The following is a 17,412-nucleotide window of genomic DNA, read 5'->3' on the forward strand; positions in this document are numbered from 1 at the left end:
GGGGCGCAGTGCGTCCTAGCTGCTCTGATCAACATGCCAGGCACCCTGAGCGGATCGCATGGCCGCTGTGATGGGTGGGCCAGGCCAAGTGTTCTGCCCCCGCCCTCGCCCTGGGCTGGAGCTCAACCAACCTGTTCACAAACTCCCCTGTGCTCCCACAGTATGCCAGGCCCGGCTGGTACCAGTCAGGCAAGGTGTGGGGACAGGTATGATGCTCTGGAGACAGGCAGGGTGTGCTGCGCGGAGGGGACAGCAGAGGTGCTCAGAGGACGCTTCAGACCACGTCAGCCCTGCTTTCAGCCTCTAATGGCTTCTTCCTACTGTGGGCAGATAGACTCTGGGTTCCTGGCTGGGTTCCTGGAGGCTTCTGGCCCAGTGCTGCAGGGTAGAGCCCCCCACCTTTCCCTGGACCACCCGTGGGCCAGCTCCTCCTGGACTCCTGCCACAGGTCCTGTGCCTTGCTAAGCCCTCTGTTTGGGACTCTCCCCCGTCTGCCATAAGCCAGTTCTTTCTCCACTGAGAGCTGAGCTCAGATGCCACCCTCTCAGAGACAGTGCCTACCCCCTACCTCTCAACCTGTTGGCTGACAGTTTTCTCCTTGTCCTGTGTCCGTCTGTCCCATGTTAGAATTGAATTCATGTGTCAGCTTCCACACATGCTTAGGACCAGAGACAGGACAGTGAATGGGTCAGAAGGTGAATGTGAGTCAGAGGGTCCCCCGTGTGAGCTGTTATATGAATGAATATATGACATATTTACTGGGCCCAGTAAATGCCCAGAGCCGCTGCCTGACCCCAGGAGGTGAGGAGGGCGGAGCTGACACGACTGGCTGGGTGAGTCTGCATCTCCATGGGGCCCACAGCCACGTGGGATGTGCCCTCAGCATCTCCACTAACAGATACGGAAACTGAGGTACCAGCTTGATGGAGCTGAACCCCTGTGCCTGCCCTCCTCTGCCCAGCGGGTCAGAGGGATGCTGGGACTCCAGCTCCTCGTGTGGCCTCCTCGTGGGCTTCCCGTGCCCCACCCCCAGCGGGCACGATGCTGCCAAGCCCCTGCCTGCAGCTGCCACGGGGATTTTTAATAACAGGAGTGATTTTTGCATGATGAATGAGGCGCTGCCGTTATGTACATAATGAAGCCCTAATGTTTTCAAATCCCCATTTAAGGCACTGATCTCACCCTGTAATGAATTTCAGATCACATCGTCAGCTGCCGCCCATCCATCTTCCCCCCAGGACACCCACCCGCCTGGGCACCGCCTGGTGAGGGTGGGCTCTGCAGCCCCCACGGGCCTAGCCCAGCGTTGTACGTGGCGGGGGCGGGCGGGTGGGTTTGTTGATTGAATGAGTGATAGGAGGGAGTAGGCCAGGGCCAAGGTGATCCTGAACACTGGGCCTCACAGGGTGTCTCAGGGCCCAAGACCCAGCCAGACCCTGGGAGGTGAATGGAGGCCAGAGGACAAGAGTAGGGGTGGGCTGAGAAGCTGAGGAAACCCCCTGAGGGGATCACCCATTGGTTTTCATGAGTGAGGCCTTCCCTCTGCAGAGCTGGCCCCTTCTGGTTCCTTCTCTGGGACTCAGTTTCCTCATTGGCCTGGAAGCCCTGCTTGTGGGAGCGAAGGCAAGTGGCAGGTGAGGCACACCCTGGCCAGGAGAGGCAGGGCCTCTGGTGACCCTGCCAAGCTGTCCGGGCAGAACACAGTCCTGAGGGCTGAGGGGCGCCCACCCGCTCAGCCTCGTGCTCCTGACACCGAGACCCCCGGGCCTCTCTCATGTGCCTCCTGCCGTGTCTCTTCCCCAGCAGATGGATTACAGCTCTGGCCAGAAGTTCAGTTCACTCCTGACACGCCGGGGGTGGGTGTTTCCAGCAAAGGAGCCCCCTAAGAACATAGTGGGGGCTGAGAACTCTCCTACGATGGCTGAACCTTAGTCTCTTACCTGTGAAAGGAGTGTATCTGAGGGCCCATGACAAGCAAGGAGGGTCACATTGTACATATGGGGAAACTGAGGCACAGAGAGGCGAAGGTCACCGATTGAGTTGCTGGGGGAGACGGGAGCACTGGGTGTGGGAGGTTCCTCAGATTTGTGTCTCTCAAGGCTGGGGGTCTACTGTGTCCCCAGCAACATGTCCCCCAAAGTCACCAGGTGCTCACTTAGAGGTGGGAAGTTGAGTCATGAGGCTAGGGAATCTGCCTAGGAGCATGACGGGGCCCCTTCCTCTCACTTCCTGGCTCTGGGGACCCACGGGAGCCCAAGAAAGTCAGAGGAGCAGAGAGTAGGGCGTGAGACTTCCTGGGACAAGGTGGTGGAAGGGAGCGCCACTTCTCTGGACCTTTGTCTGCTTTGTAATATCTTAGGGATCTCTCTCTGGTGGTTTACTGGTAAGGAGTTGTGCTGCCAACATAAAGGTACACAGTTCAAATCCACCAGGTGCTTCATGAGAGAAAGATGGGCAGTCTTGTCTCTTTCAATTTACAGCCTCAGAAAACCCCCTGCGGAGTTAGCTATGAATCTGTTCCAACTTGACAGTACAAGACAACAACAACATAAGAGTCTTAGGGCCTGCTCCCCTCCTTCGTGTGTGACCTTAGACAGGTCACTTAGTTCCTCTGGGCCTCCACCTCCCACATATCTTTTCTTTTTTTTATTCTTGCGGGTGGTGTGTGTCTTTGTGTGTACCATCAAATCGGATCTGACTGGTACAGGAGGAGATTGCCCCTCCTTCTCCAGCAGAGCATCTGGTGGATTCAAACCCTGTACCTCTGGGATTGCAGTGCAGCTTCTCACCACTAGGCCACCAGAGCTCCTCACCCACCTCCCACATTTCTAAGGGTGGCTAGAGGAGTTTGAGGGTCGAAGGCTGGAGGCTCGCAGTCCCTCTGCCTCTTGCTTAGGACCCACCTGGCCACCCAAGAATCCCTCAGTCCTCCCCACCACTCCCTGGGGCTCAGAGAGGTTAAGGGACTCATCCAAAGCCACCAGCAAGCTTGCAGCCAGGATTTCAGGAAGGAGAAACCACCAAAAGGCACGCAGGGTGTTGGAGGGTGGCAGGGGCGGGGTGAGGAGAGGAGGGAGATCCCTGGGCTGTCAGGGTTCCCTGCCCTTTGGCACCAGCACGGCTGTCCCCCCTCCGCCCCCCACCTTCAGGCCACAGGCCTCCTCGTGTTCCCGTAAATAATTAATTAGCCCCTGCTTGCTTGTTTGTTTAGCATGAGGAATGCTCCCCCACTGAGACGCATTTATTGCTGAATAAATTTAAATATCTAATCTTCCCTTCATGAATATTACAGCATCCTAAATAGCGGCCACACATCCTAAGTGCCTGGGTGCACTGGCCCCCACAGAAGGCTGCTTGGCTTCTGGCCACCTGCCCAGGGCCTCGTCCAGGGCTCGCTCAGCCCCCTTCTCCTTTCTTTCACACATGGTGGGAACATGAGAACAAGTCTGAACCTGACAGTGAGGTCTCCAAGGGCAGCCCACACGGGAGCAGACCCCCGGGGACCTCGGTGAGGTCGAGGCAAGTACAGGGCACAGAGGCCAGGGTGTGTATGAGGGGTGGACACTGTGAGCAGGGGCCACACCCTGTCAGGGCCTCCCCCCGCAGGAAGTACTTGGGGCCTAGGCGCTGAGACAGGGGGCCTGCTCATGGCCACATTCCCTGGCTCAGGAAGAAACGGGACTTCAGGACTCCAAGGAGCGAGTGAGGAAGAGGAGGTCCTGAAGGAAACAGAAGACCGTTCAGGGGTCCGAGTGGGAGAGGAGGGCTATCTCCACAGTGGGCATCTGACTAGATGAGGGCTGAGGTCAGGGATGTGGGGAGCATTTGAATGACCCAGAAAGGGCCAGCGTAAGAGAAACAGCCTCATGAGACAGCAATGTCCCCAAAGTATCCCTTTTGGAGAGAGATGTGTTGATGGAGGGGCAGAGCACAGGAGTCCAGCTGCAAGATCTGGCTGAGGAGGGCCGAGGGATGGACAGCAGCTCTAGACGACGCCTTCCCAGTGCCTGGTGAGGCAGCGGAGACTTGGACAGCAAAGGTAGGGAGGAGGTCAGGGAGAGGTGAGCCCTTTTAGAGTCCTGGACAAAGTAGTGCCGCTGAGCCTGGAAACCCAGCCTCCTGGAGTCCAGTACTGTGGCCCTGAGGAAGCATCACGTCCTCTCTGTGCCCATTTATACCTCCATAAATCGAGGAAAATTCTAGGCTTTCTCAGAGCTGTTCTGAGGACCAAGCTAGATGGCAGGTGCTGCATAATAGCTGTCAGTGGCTGGTATTCAGAAGTCAGAGCAGAGGGGGCGTCGAGGAGGCCTGGACTGGCGCTTGAGGGGGCAGGGGCACCAGAGGGATGCTCCTGGCCACAGGTGGAGGAAGGGTTTGGTCTCGGCCTCAAGTGAGGGCAAAACCAGCAGAATTCCAAGCAGCACAGAGAACAGGGTACCCCTGTAGGTCTGTGGCTAAGGATAGCAGGGCTGGAGCAGGCTAGCAGCTGAAGGGAGGTCCTCTGATATTTGGGGGCTCAGGGGAAGCCATAGGCTAGTGTTTAGAGAGGGAAGGGTGCAACAGGCCAGTGGCAACCAGGCAGCCGAGTCTCTGAATGCCAGGCCAGTCTGGACCCCCATTCCCTAGGGGGACATGGCAGAGCCTATGTCCAGACCTTGCTCTGCACTGAGAAACCATCCTCTGGAGGAATCATGACCCAGGCCTGGGTGTACCCTGGAGGGGGTCCAGTCCCAGACCTCTCCCTCACCCCGGCATGTGCCCCCAGCTCAGCCCCAAAGGCCTGGCTGCAGGCCCGTTCAGTCACTTCCACAGGAAACATTAAGTCCCTGAGATGCAGATCTTGCTGAGCTCTACTTCCGCAGGGACATTGCAGTCGGTCAAGGTCGCCTACAGGGCTTTTAGTGCCGGAAGACAGTCCTGTGCTGAGGAGAGCCCCAAGGAGCATGAGCTTAGACAATCCCTGTGCTCACCTGCAAACTCGGACACCAGTACACACTGTGTGGAGAACACCCCTGCCTGAACATGCCCAAACTCTCCCCCTCATTGTGACAGCCAGCGCTGGTCACAGTCGTTCACACTGACTTAAGCACCCTGAGCCCTACTACTATTAGGTGAGTACTACTATGATCCCTGACTGCAGACAGGGACCTCGTGAAATTATTAAAGAGCAATGGTGTCAGTTTGAGGACTAAGGTGCACCTGCCTCAGGATGGCCTTTTCAGTTACTTGCTGTGCCTCTGAGAGCTGGACAATGAATAAAGGTGGTGGAAGAATTGATGCTTTTGAGCTTTGTCTTAGGAGAAGAGTATTGAGTATCCCACAAACCATCAAAACTGCAAATAGATATGTCTTGGAGAAGGTGTAGCCAGAGTGCTCCTTGGAGGCAAAAATAAAGCTTCATCTCCCATACTTTGGGCATGTTGCTGGGAGAGGCTATTTCTTGGAAAGGGAGATCATGCTTGGAAAGGTGAAGGGTCAGTCAGTGAAAGAGAAGACCGTCCACCAGATGGATGGACAGTGACTATAGCAGTGGGCTTGAGTGTGTCAGATAGTGAGGACGGCACAGGGTCACTATGAGGTGTACTCGACTTGATGGCATCTCACAGCAACAAACGTGTTCCCATTTAGTAGATGAGACAAAGCATGGTTAAGTGATGAAGCCTGTGTCAGTCCCACAGCTGTGACTAGTGGAGCTGGGATTAGAACGCCACCTTTTCTGACCTGCTGGGTGAGCACCTCCCAGCCCCCTCCAAGAAAGACACACTAGGCTTCCCACTGTACCCCTGGACCCTTGTGTGAGACCCACGGACAGGAGAGAAAGGGATGGAATGGACCCCGTCCCAGAGGTCTTCGCCAACGTCAATCTCCCATCCTGCCCTCCTGAAATATTTTGTGGAATCTGCTCTGAGCAATCAAAAATTCAAGTTTTTCTTTTGCTTTTCAAGAAGGCGAACTGGGTGTGGAGGTGGAGTGGGCGGGGAGAAAAGTGCAACAATGAATGAATGAATCCAAAATCTCTGTAGATGTTCACTGAAATTAATTAAAAAAAGAAAATTCAAGACTACAGGAGAAAACAAAATAGCTGAAGAAAATCTGCTGGACTAGGTTCAAGTTCTCCTGGCCAGGCCCCCAGCTCCTCCCCTGAGGGGTCAGTTTTCTAACTGTCGCTCAGAGGTGGAAAAGCACTTGAATGAACTCAGGCCGCCTGAGGCTAGAGCCCCGTGTCCAGGGAGAAGCTGGGCGCCTCACTCAGCGCTCAGCGCCTGACTTGTTTTTCTGGGCCCAGGTCCCCAGGGTGGGTCTTGAGGCCCGGGAGCCGCCTTCACATAAACAAGCCCAGGCCTGGCCCCAATTAACTCGGCTTCGCTAACGAGGCTGCTCGTTAAGACAGGGCCCCGCGCCCAGGGACACCTGCGTGGCAAGGACTCGCGGTCCCGGTCTGCGTGGTGCAGGACGCGGCCGGAGGACCCAGTGCAACCCGGGACCGGCCACTTGTAACGACGTGGCCCCAGTTTCCTCATCAGCAAAGAGGGTCCGAGCATGCGGGGGTCAGCCCCGGACTGCAGGATGAGGCTGGCCGGAAAGTGAGCCTCGCCTCGGGCAGAGCGGGGCGCATGGGCCGCGGGGTTCCGCTGGGCTCCGCCCGGCTCGGGCTGCGTCCCCGCGGAGGCCCCGCGCGCAGCCGGGAGGAGCAGGTGGTCCGCGCGCGCCCCCTGCTGGCCAGCGCCCCGCCCGCCGGACCGGGAGGCAGCTCCGAGCGGGAATTCCCTCCTCGGGTGCACAAGGAGGTGCGGGGTGACCGAGTGATGCTTGGTGGGCTCCAGAGCCGCCGACGGGGTCTCTTCTGGGTTGGGGATCGTTGATCTATAAGCTTTGCCTTGTCCCGGGGCCTCCGGGTGCAGGAGGTCACAGCCTGCTCCTCTGCCCCTGCAGTGGACGGCTGCATCCACCGGGCCGCGGGGCCGCTGCTCACCGATGAGTGCCGCACCCTGCAGAGCTGTGACACCGGCAAGGCCAAGATCACCTGCGGCTACCGCCTGCCGGCCAAGTGTGAGTCCTAGAGGGACACCCTGCCCTCGTGGGGCACAGATGCGTGCCCTGCCCCTCAGCACTCCTGCTCGGATATGGTGGAGCGCCTGTATATGAGTCTAGGAGTGCGACACCCACAGAACTACAGGGGCACTTCTTAACCCTAAATGGTTGAACCTACCTCTTTGACATGATGGACACGAGGAGTGAGTGGAGGGTGGGGCAGGGTAGCGGCCCGTGTAGAGGTGGAGGCTGGGGGCAGTGGAGGCCTGGCCTCTGACTCATTCACACCAGACACCGGTTTACACCACGTCCGGCCAGATCACCTGGGGAGGGCGCAGCAAATAGCCTGTGGGTGTCCATCATGGCCTGGCCTCACCCATCAGTGTCATCAGCGGATTCAGGCTGGGGCACGCCATGCGCCTGCTTCTGCAGGGTGTCCGCCAGAGGCATTTCCTGCCCCTCGGGCCAGGCTGACGCAGCCCACCCCCCGCAGATGTCATCCACACGGTGGGGCCCATTGCCCACGGCGAACCCACCGCCAGCCAGGTGGCCGAGCTCCGCAGTTGCTACCAGTGCAGCCTGGACCTGCTGCTGGAGCACCGGCTCCGCTCAGTGGTGAGAGTGGGCCGGGGGTCGGGGCGGGCCTTCGGGGGAAGTGGGCGAAGCGCGAAGGACTCACGGGGTTGCATCCTGTGTGTCCCCCCCGCCCCCCAGGCGTTTCCTTGCATCTCCACCGGGGTGTTCGGTGAGTGGATTCCGGGCAGGCGGGGGGGCGGGGCTCGGGCGGGGATGCGTGTGGGCGGAGCCTTGGCTGACAGGGGGCGGAGCCTCACCAGCACCCGTCCCGCCCCCAGGCTACCCTAATGAGGCGGCCGCCGAGGTGGTGCTGACCACACTACGGGAGTGGCTGGAGCAGCACAAGGACAAGGTGGGGTCTGGTCCCAGTGAGGGGCAGAGGGGCGGCCACAGGACAGGAGGTGGGGACAGGGCTGGGTGACTCGGGAGCAAGCAGAGACCCTCCCCGGGCTGAGTTGCCCCTCGTGCAGGTGGATCGGCTGGTCATCTGCGTGTTCCTGGAGAAGGACGAGGACATCTACAGGCAGCGGCTCCCGCACTACTTCCCCGTAGGTACGTGTCCCCTGGCCCGCCCGCAGCCCTGCCCACCCCTGGCCCACCCCCAGCGGGCCCTCACTGTCCTCTGCCTTCCAGCCTGACGCCCGATGCCCACCTTGCCGGGACGGTAAGCAGAGGCTGGCCCGTGTGCTCCCCACTAACGCCCACCCACTAACACACCCACTGCCTGCACGCTCACCCCCACGCAGAGGCCGGGGATTAGGGAGCAGCCTGGGGGGCTGAGAGGCACAGCCCTCGCTCTTCCTAACCCCTCTGACTCCTCCTCTGCCCTCAGACCCTCTGGCACCAGCAGGACCACGCTCCCAGCTCTGAAGAGAGGTCGCTGAGTTTGCAGTTGGGCCTGGAGGCCTGGCCACCTGTTCTGGCCTCAGCCCCCTAATAAAGATCTCCTAGCTGCAGCTCCTGTCTGGGCGCTGACTGAGTGGAGGAGGGCGCCCTGGTAATGCTGGAGCCCACCCTGTGTCTTGAGGAGGTGGAGGCGCAGGCCACGGCAGAGGCAGGCAGCAGCACTTCACATTTATTGAGGGCCTGCCCCCAAGGAGCTCACAGCCTGGGGGCTGAGACCCCGCATGTGCTGGGGTGGGAGAGGAGTGGAGTGAAAGGGAGGCAGTGCAGAGAGACCCAAGCAGGGGTGCAAAGCAGGCACAGGCAGGGACTGCTGAGCTGGGTGTGGGGGGGAGGGTGAATGGGTAAGTCCTGTCCAGACCTTGAGCTGCCCCTCCCACTCCAAGGCCTGGTGCACTGTGGGGGCCCTTGCTCCTTTGCCCGCCTTCAGGGGGCTCCCACCATCACTGAGGCCCTCTATATGGACCCTCTCCAACCATGCAGACCCGTGCAGGGTCTAGGGTCAGGAGTACAGGGTGCAGGCAGGACCTACATGGGTAGGTCTCCAAGGACCTTCAGGATTCCCTCAATCTCTGGGCTGGAGGGTAGAGGTAACAAGGAATGGACCCCAAGAGGCCTGGCCTCTCATAACTGCTCCTGATGGGGAGACTCGGGGGTGGAGGGCAAGGAGGGACCCACCCAGGGAAGGGGGACAGGCAGACACACAGCAGCCAGGCAGGTGGGGGGCAGAGCAGGGACACGCACACACGCAACTCACCACCAGCATCCCCTTTAATAAAACATGGAAGGTGGTGTGACAGAAAAAAGGGGAGGAGTGAAATACGACCATTTACAACCACAAAAAAAACCTCTGTACATGTCTGGCGCCTGGCAGCAGGGAGGGCAGCGGGCAGCAGCGGCCGGCTGGCCCTATTTGTAGAGGATGTCGTAGTGGCCAGGCCGGTAGAGAAGGTAGACCTTGGGCTCGGAGCCCTCAGGGAAGACGTGCGGGTTGGTGGTGCCGCCCTCGCCGCGGTCCATATACTCCACCTGGATGGAGACACTGAGGGCCTGGGCCAGGGCGATGATGTGGATGTGGTCGCTCTCCTTGCACATGGGCTCCACCTCCTGTGACAGGTTTTGACAGATGCAGGTCAGATCTCAGTGCCCCAACCCCTGCTGAACCCTCTGCACTCCTAGGACTGGGTGCCACCCAACTTATAGGCTGAGAAAAACAGAGAGGGGCAGCACCTGCTGGCAGAACTCCTTGACGGTCCGCCCGCCCTCGATGAAATGCTGGAAGAACTTGCTCTCGCGCTGCAGGTAGCCAGATGTGAGCAGCCGCAGGTAGACCACCAGGTAGTCAGAGGTGCTCTGGTCGTTGAAGGAAGCCAGCAGGTCAGCGACTGAAGTCTGCTTCTCCACCTGCTCAATCAGGTCCATGAACTGCAATAAAAAGCAAGATGAGGGTGAGCTCTGGTGGCCTAGTGGCAAGAAGGTATACTGCAATCCCAGAGGTGCACGGTTCAAATCCACCAGATGCTCTGCTGGAGAAGGAGGAACAATCTCCTACTGTACCAGTCAGATCTGATTTAACAGTGCACGCACACACACACACAATAAAATAAAATAAAAATTTTTTTAAAAAGCAAGATGAGGGAGAAAGTGGACTACAAGCCCCAAAGCCATGGGCCTCGCTGTGCCCGGGTCAATCACTCAGGGCGGGGGCTCACCGTGTTGTGGAAGTCTTCAATTGTGAACTCAGTGAAGCCTTGGGACACCAAGTCCTCTTTGCTCTTGGCAGACACAGCCTTGAACCTGGGAGAGGACAAGCCAGCATGGGTTCTCTGGCCAACAGTGAGGGGGCCCAGAGGGGCCAGCCCAGAGATGAGGGGCACGGCCAGCACCATGCTGTCCCAGCTCACAAGAAACACCTCAAGTGGGAACCCAGCCCGTCAGACTGGCCTGTGGAACATCCACCTCTTGATCAAAAGGGGAGCCCTCACCCACCTCCTCGGTGTCCAGGTGCCCACCCGCCTCACCGCTGCAATTCCTTGCTGTCATCCAGCAATGCCTCCAAGTGGGAGAATCCAAATGCTCGATAGAAACAGTTCCCGTCAGGCCTGGTCTTCCGGATGTACGAGTACTTTTTGTGGAGGTCCTGCAGAAAGGACACCCACAGCCCATCAACACCCAGCCCATTCAGGGCTGGCCAAGGAGAAACCCCAAAGGTCACACTCAGCTCCACACTCCCCAGGCACTGACTGGTCATGGGTCTGCTTAGTCCCACCTCCCCTTTTCTCCCTCCTACCCAGCCACAGCATCCTCTTCTCATCTCCAAGTCAGACCACCAAACCACCCAGCCCCCATCCTGTAGATGCCACTGCAATCTGCAGAAAGCTGGTACCGACACTGGCCCTCCCCAAAACCAGTGGCCTGCACAAACCCTGTTCCAGCCCGGGACAGCTTCTGCTCTTAGGCTACTCGCACTACCTGCTCTCGGGGATCTCGATAACCCCCATACAAACCTCAACCCCTAGCTTGGCCCATAAGTTGGCCTTTCAGCTGTTCGAGCCACAGCTTCTGCAACCTGGACTTCCTCCTCACACCTGTCTAAGCCAACAGTCAGTACCCCGGGCTCCAACTTCAAGATCTAGGATCCAGCACTTCTGTGCGTAGCTCGGCCAGCCTGTTCCCCATCACCACATCCCATCTGCTTGCCAGTGTCCCCACAGGCCCCTCTGGTGAACACCTTGAATGCAGCATTCTGTTCTCAACAGAGCAGCCCGGTCAGCGCCTCCTCCTGACTCAGAGCCCCCACTGCTTATCACCTCCCGTTCCCCTCACCAGACTCCAGCCGTACCATGAGCTCCCTAAGCCCCTACTTGCTCAGCTTGCGGAAGGCAGGCCAGGCTGGCTCATGAATACAGAGGCCAAATACCTCCTCCCTCTCCTGTTTCCTCTTCCTCACAGCACCTGCCACCTTCTGACATACAGCATATGTTCGTTCTCTCTTGCGTTGTTGGCCTTTCCACTATGCAATAGAAGCTTTGCGAACGCAGGGGCGAACGCAGGGGTTTTAGGCTGAGGTTATCACCCTCTGCAGTATCCACAACAGTGCGTTCGTTAAGGAAACAGCCCACAGTACAGTGTCCAAATCATCACTGCCACGATGTCATTAGCTGCCTCAGATCCAGCCTAACAGTCTGGAGCCGTCTTCAGAGCTCATCTTGCTGCTCTAGGGGATCCTGGGATTGCAAGGAGTGGAGCTGCTGATCTTGAACAATCGAATCCCCAAACTAGAAGTTTAAGGCACAGAGGAGCTGGGAGGAAAGGTCACAGGGAGCTGCTCTAACAAACACCACACGTGCAGGGCTCTAACGTATAATCACCACCTGAGAGTGATGGCCTAGTCAAATGGGCATATATTTTGGGGGAACACAATTCATGACTGGGCTCCCTAAAAAATGCATGTTCTTGCCACAAACAGAACACCTTCACTTCATCCTATCATCCCCAATTCTGAACTTGACTCATTCATTACCATGGATTTGGAACCAACTCACAGCTGACCCTGCAGCAGGTTTTCAGAGGTTATCAATCGCATGGGCAGGGAGCTCTGGTGATCTAGTGATGAGTTGTGTTGCAGTTGCAAAAACAAGTGGTTCAAATCTACCCCGCCTGTGTTATTTACTATTACCTGCTGGAGTGTCAGCTAGGGGCACACAACAACGAAAATCACACAGAAGAAAAGGACCCATCCTTCCCTCGTCGAGCACCGCTTGCCTTTGGGTTAACAATGCCATTCCTTACCGAGAGAGTAACTTCATTACAAACTCAAAATCTCCGACTGTTCTAGCTCGAACTTGGAGTATGTGTACCCATAAGCAAAGTCTGGCCTGGGGCAAACCATGACCCGCACCAATCAATGCCAGCTCAGTGCCCGCCGCCTCCTGTTTGCTTAGTCAGGTCCAGTCAGCTTGTCCCCATGCCCCGTGCACTGGGGTCAGCAGGCACGAGCCATTATCGAGGAGTCTGCACACCTCCCTGAGCTCCCTTGTGTCCCGTTCCTCCCTTCCCCTCATGGGACATGTCAGCAGCACTACCTGAAGGCTCAGGAGGCCACACAACTCCTTGCATTTCAGGCTGACCAGCCCTCGCTCTTTCATGGTTCAACACCCTCTGGATTAGCAGGGCCACTTCCTCTGGACTAGGCCACCAGAGAAGCTTCTTTTACTATCAGGTGTCTTAAAATGTTTCCAAGTTCATTACTCAATTCTAAAACTAATTCCACATTTAGGTAGTCATTAATGCAGCACTCCACTCCTACGACCACATTCATATCTCGTGTTGCAATAACAGAAATGCCCCAAGTCTCTGCCTTTAACAACTTATCTCCTGCAGGTTAGGAGGTCGGGTGTCAAAATTCAAAGGGCCAGCTCTAGGGTCGGCCTTTCTCTGCTGTCAAGCTCTTGAGGAAGGCCCTTGTCTCCTTTCAATGCCTGTGGACCTGGTATTCCTTGGAGATTCTGTCTGTGTATCAGTATTCCCCCGGGACCAGGAGGTTCTCAGCAAAGGGACTCCAAGTGTCAAGGACACACTCCACTTCTGGCTAGTTTGGTAGTTAAGTTCCTTTTGTTTTACTCACTTCTCTCTCCTATTATCCCTCTTTAAAGAGTGTCACAAAAGATCATAACTTCACTAAGGTCAACTCATTGTGGGTGAGTCAGAACCAGCTCCTAAGTGACCTTCCATTGGGTTCCTGAGGTTATAAATAACATGGGAAGTGAATGCCCATCTTTCTCCCATGGAGCTACTGGTGGATTCAAACTGCCAGAAGCATGGCTGGCCTTTGGTTAGCAGCATAACCCCCTCCGCCACCAAAGCTCACTTCAGTAAGGTAGTGAGCAGTTCTTAAAAGGTGGCACTCAATATCCAGCCCACCCCAGTCCCACTTACAGAATATACAACACAGGGGGACCACATCAATTGTATGACTGCTAAACCACCAAGAATCAGGACCTAGCCAAGCAGACTCATACATCCGGGAAACACAGCTCAATCTATGGGAGCTTGGTAATGTACTTACAAAAGAATCGACCACTGAGAACCCGACAGAGCACAGTCCTGCCGACACACAAAGGTACCAAGCCTCAGAATCCACTCAACATCAACGCTTCTTCATTTTGAACAAGACTACTTACTAGTGGGACCCACGAGGTTTCCAAGGGCTAATCTGTGGATGTCAATCAATGGGCTTTTCTTCCTAGTTTTTAATCTAAAAGCTCTCTCGCAATGTGTCCACCCTGGGTGACCCTACTAGTATCTGAAATAATGGTGGCTGTTTCCAGCATGCTAGTCACACAAAAGTCACCACAGTACAACACACTGTAGACAGACGGTGGTTGCTGATCATTCTGAGGCCCTACTCTTTATCATCACTTGCTTTGGTATCTTATATCCCTATAAAAGGTAGCCACTTAACAGCTGCACAAAGTCAAAATAGGTTCTGCAGTCTCTGCCAGGCGGTCTCTGAGGCAGATTTCCCACACAGTTGTTGATGTCTGAAAGAACCAATGCAAAAACCCGAATAGTCCACACTGTCAGGTTAGCCCAAGGTGGCCCGGTTTCACAGCTAGGTCTTGAAATGGGGGCATCACTTCACTGACCTGCCACATGGAGGAAGGGAGAGGTCACCACTGACTAAGCCCTGGTACCTGCTGGGCACTGAGCACATGACCTCCATCATCTCCAATCCCTGTCAGTACCCCCTGTGAAGCAGAAGGCATTCCACCCAGAAGTACGAAAACAACAGATACACCAAGAAGTTCAGCGCCCAGGACCACCGCTTAAACCCAGGTCTGCAAGGATCCAGATCTGTGCCTGCATCTATCTGCCTGTCTTCAGGGATCCTAGTTAAGCTGTAAACACTGCAAGCAAGGGGAGGTCCAGTATCCTTGTGTGCTGTTGGCCCACACAGCATTTTAAATTTTATTTAAATTTTAGCTATTAGAAGCCAAAAGAAGTCTTCAAAAATAAAGAAACGAAACCCACAGTAAAACAGATGGATACAATTGCCATAATGATGGCTTCAAACATAGCCATGACAAAGCTAGCATGAGACCGGGCAATCACATTCTGTGACACACAGGGCTGCCTGAAATCAGAGGGGACTTGACAGCACCAACAACTACATTAGAAGTCATGAGATTTCACACAAGTCATCATTTCTGGCTTCTCTTGGAAAAACACATCTTGCAACACTGGGGGTGACAGGTGCAGCTACACACGTTTGTCCCAGGGGCCTCCACTCCCTACTCTCAGCTGACACAGGCTGTGGTGGCCTATCTGTATACCACCTGACACACTGGCTGTCTCCTACCACCTGGGTGACCCGCCTGCCCTCTGCTTTTAAGAGTCAAATTTTAGTAGCCCCATTCTGTGCCCTTTTAAACGTCCCCATTTCACAGATGAAGACAGTTAGGCTGAGTGACCAATGACCAGTCTGGACTAACGCTGTAGACCTTACACAAAGATCTGAGTCCTCTTTTCCCTGAGGCTCCCTGCCTTCCCATAAGGAGCCAGGTGCCAAAACTCCTACCCATTGCAGCCCAGCCTGGTCAACCCCCTGTCAGGCCTCACAAAGGCATCATCTCCCTCTACCTTGCAGCCACCCTATGGCATGGGCTGCTGTTTGTTGCCATCAGTTCACAGGGACCCTACACACAGTGGAACAAAAGGCTGCCTGGCCATGGGCCATCCCCACAATAGTTTCAGATTCCACATTGGGCTCCACCCATGGTGTGTCCCAAAGCCTGACCTTTAGAGCTGGGCCACCAGGCCTTTCTTCCTAGTCCTTCTTGGTCTGGAAACTGCTGAAATCTGTTGAGCATCGAAGCATCACACAAGCTTCCACTGACTGACTTGGTGGTAACACGTGAGGTGTGCCGGCCAGGAATCAAACCTCAGCTCTCCCACATGGGAGAGAGGATCTTACCACTGTCACATCACTGCCTGGCAGGCAATGTCATGATCCCTGGTTGCCCAGGATACTGCTACAAAGGGCAGGCCAGTTAGGATTTGAATCAAGGTCCTTTTGACTCTAGAGTCGGCACATTTAAGAACCAGCACACTGAGAGTTTCCCCTCCCCCTCCCCTGTGAGGCCAGCCTCTGCGAGGACCATGTGTAAGGCAGTCCCCCTCCTGTCCACAGCAGGCCCCTTCCTGCCCTCTGGCCAGGCCCCCACCTTGATCTTCTGTTGATAGATGTTGTCATCCTCAGCATACTCCTTGTACAGGACCGAGAGCTCCAGCCGCTCCGAGACCAGAGGGTTCTGCACAGCAATCTGCAAGGGCAGGAGAGCATCCGAGCTGACAGACCTGGGGACCCACCTGACAGCAGGACAGCTAAGGAGGGGCACTCGGCTGCAAAGAGAACTCCAGAAAGGGGCCCAGTATCTAGCACAGCCTGCTATCACAATCAATGGAGACAGCCATGAGGCTTCAGGGCCAGCCCACATCCCACCCCACGATGGTGCCCACACCCACTGCCTCCTGTGTCCTCATCTGCCCCTCACCTCTTGCTGAATTCGGTCCTGCTGAGCCATGATGGCTTCATCGTAAGCCAGACAGTTAACACCTAGGAGAAGAGAACAGCTGAGGCTCACCTGGGTCCTGTGGGTCCCAGCCCCTGCTGCCCCAGGCATGTGGGCCAGGGCAGCCCTGGGCTCCAAGGTGGGCTTGCACTCCAGCCTGATTCCCCGTAAACATGTGTCACTTCCCTTCATCTATTAAAGGAGGACGGAGCTGATGGCCCCACAATTTGCTTTTTCCCTCCTCCCACTGAGGGAGGGTGTGTGTGTGTGTGGGGGGGAGGGCCTCCCGGGGAAAGTAAAAGAAGTCTGCTGGCCAAGTCCCGGGCTGGGTGCGAGCTTCCTGTCGGCCTGCACTTTACAATCACATCCTTCATCCTCCTGGAGCCCTGGGACTGTTACTGATCCCCTTTTCAGATGACTGAACACTTCAGTCATTCGCCCAAGGTCACATCCAGAACAAAGCCGCGTGCTGGTCACACTCAGATCCAATTCCACCGCTGTCCTCTCTACCACAATGCCTCTTCTACTAGCTCACACCACAGCCCGGTTCCTCACCTGTCACCCGGGACTAACCTCACCACCGTCTTCCTCTTACACGCCCCGAGGAGCAGGCACCCGCAGTACCCCGGTTAGCGTTCCAGAATCAAGGCCCAGACTCTGCTTAAGATGCCAAACCCTAACCCACACCCATCACCGCGGGGTGGAGTCTGATTCAGGGGAAGCCCACAGACAGAGACCAACTGGACTGGCCCGTGGAGTGTCCCGGGGAGGTCGATCCTCGCGACACCTTTCTTCTAGGGAGCAGTTGGCAGATTCGATCATTTGGCTTGGCACTCCAACGCTCAGTGCACCGCAACACCAGAGCGTCTTGGTGCGGGGCCAGGAGACCTCGAGCCCTGAGCCAGCCTCGTCCTGCGCCCGGGATTCCTGATGGGCGCGCGCGCGCGTGTGCAGGGGTGCGGGCGGGCGCGCGCGGGGCCCAGGTCGGACGGCTCCCTTGGGGACCCCTCCATGCGGGATACTTGGCTGGACCCCGGCTCATCCTGTCCAGAGCTCTCCTATCAAAGTGACCCCGCTCGGTGCCAGGGGCCTAACTGGGAAAAGTGGGCAATGGACAGGGCGGGAGGTGCCCGGACAAGCAGGGTGGCGCGGGGAAGGGCCCCCTGCCCGGAGGTCGCAGGACACAGGGCCGGGCAGGGGCGGCAGGCCGCAGCCTCCACGGAGAACCCACAGGCCGCTCCCAAGCTCCGTGGCATCGCAGCCCGGTTCGCAAGGCCCCGCTCGCCGGCTGCCGGGAGCGCGGGCGCCCAGCCGGGCCTAGGCCTCG

General features: G+C 56.8%; 2 protein-coding genes across 2 annotated transcripts in view; one reads left to right on the forward strand and one right to left on the reverse strand.

Annotated features, from left to right (window-relative positions):
• The window catches only part of MACROD1 (MACRO domain containing 1), a 168,155-nt gene extending 159,610 nt beyond the window's left edge, over positions 1 to 8,545 (forward strand). Inside the window, exons 5-11 of the mRNA XM_006901537.1 lie at positions 6,934 to 7,050; positions 7,526 to 7,647; positions 7,747 to 7,777; positions 7,887 to 7,960; positions 8,079 to 8,160; positions 8,214 to 8,272; positions 8,441 to 8,545. Coding sequence (XP_006901599.1) covers positions 6,934 to 7,050; positions 7,526 to 7,647; positions 7,747 to 7,777; positions 7,887 to 7,960; positions 8,079 to 8,160; positions 8,214 to 8,272; positions 8,441 to 8,545 — 590 coding nt within the window. The remainder of the gene's footprint in view (positions 1 to 6,933; positions 7,051 to 7,525; positions 7,648 to 7,746; positions 7,778 to 7,886; positions 7,961 to 8,078; positions 8,161 to 8,213; positions 8,273 to 8,440) is intronic.
• Positions 8,546 to 9,264: 719 nt separating this feature from the next.
• OTUB1 (OTU domain, ubiquitin aldehyde binding 1) overlaps positions 9,265 to 17,412 on the reverse strand; it is an 8,642-nt gene continuing 494 nt past the window's right edge. The window contains exons 2-7 of the mRNA XM_006901506.1: positions 16,068 to 16,129; positions 15,738 to 15,836; positions 10,533 to 10,651; positions 10,224 to 10,308; positions 9,742 to 9,936; positions 9,265 to 9,618 (exon numbers count right to left, since the gene is read on the reverse strand). Coding sequence (XP_006901568.1) covers positions 9,421 to 9,618; positions 9,742 to 9,936; positions 10,224 to 10,308; positions 10,533 to 10,651; positions 15,738 to 15,836; positions 16,068 to 16,129 — 758 coding nt within the window. The 3' untranslated portion in view covers positions 9,265 to 9,420. The remainder of the gene's footprint in view (positions 9,619 to 9,741; positions 9,937 to 10,223; positions 10,309 to 10,532; positions 10,652 to 15,737; positions 15,837 to 16,067; positions 16,130 to 17,412) is intronic.

Source organism: Elephantulus edwardii, unplaced genomic scaffold, assembly GCF_000299155.1.
Source record: "Elephantulus edwardii isolate Elephantulus edwardi_28Jun2011 unplaced genomic scaffold, EleEdw1.0 scaffold00328, whole genome shotgun sequence".
In the NCBI taxonomy this organism is placed as follows: domain Eukaryota; kingdom Metazoa; phylum Chordata; class Mammalia; order Macroscelidea; family Macroscelididae; genus Elephantulus; species Elephantulus edwardii.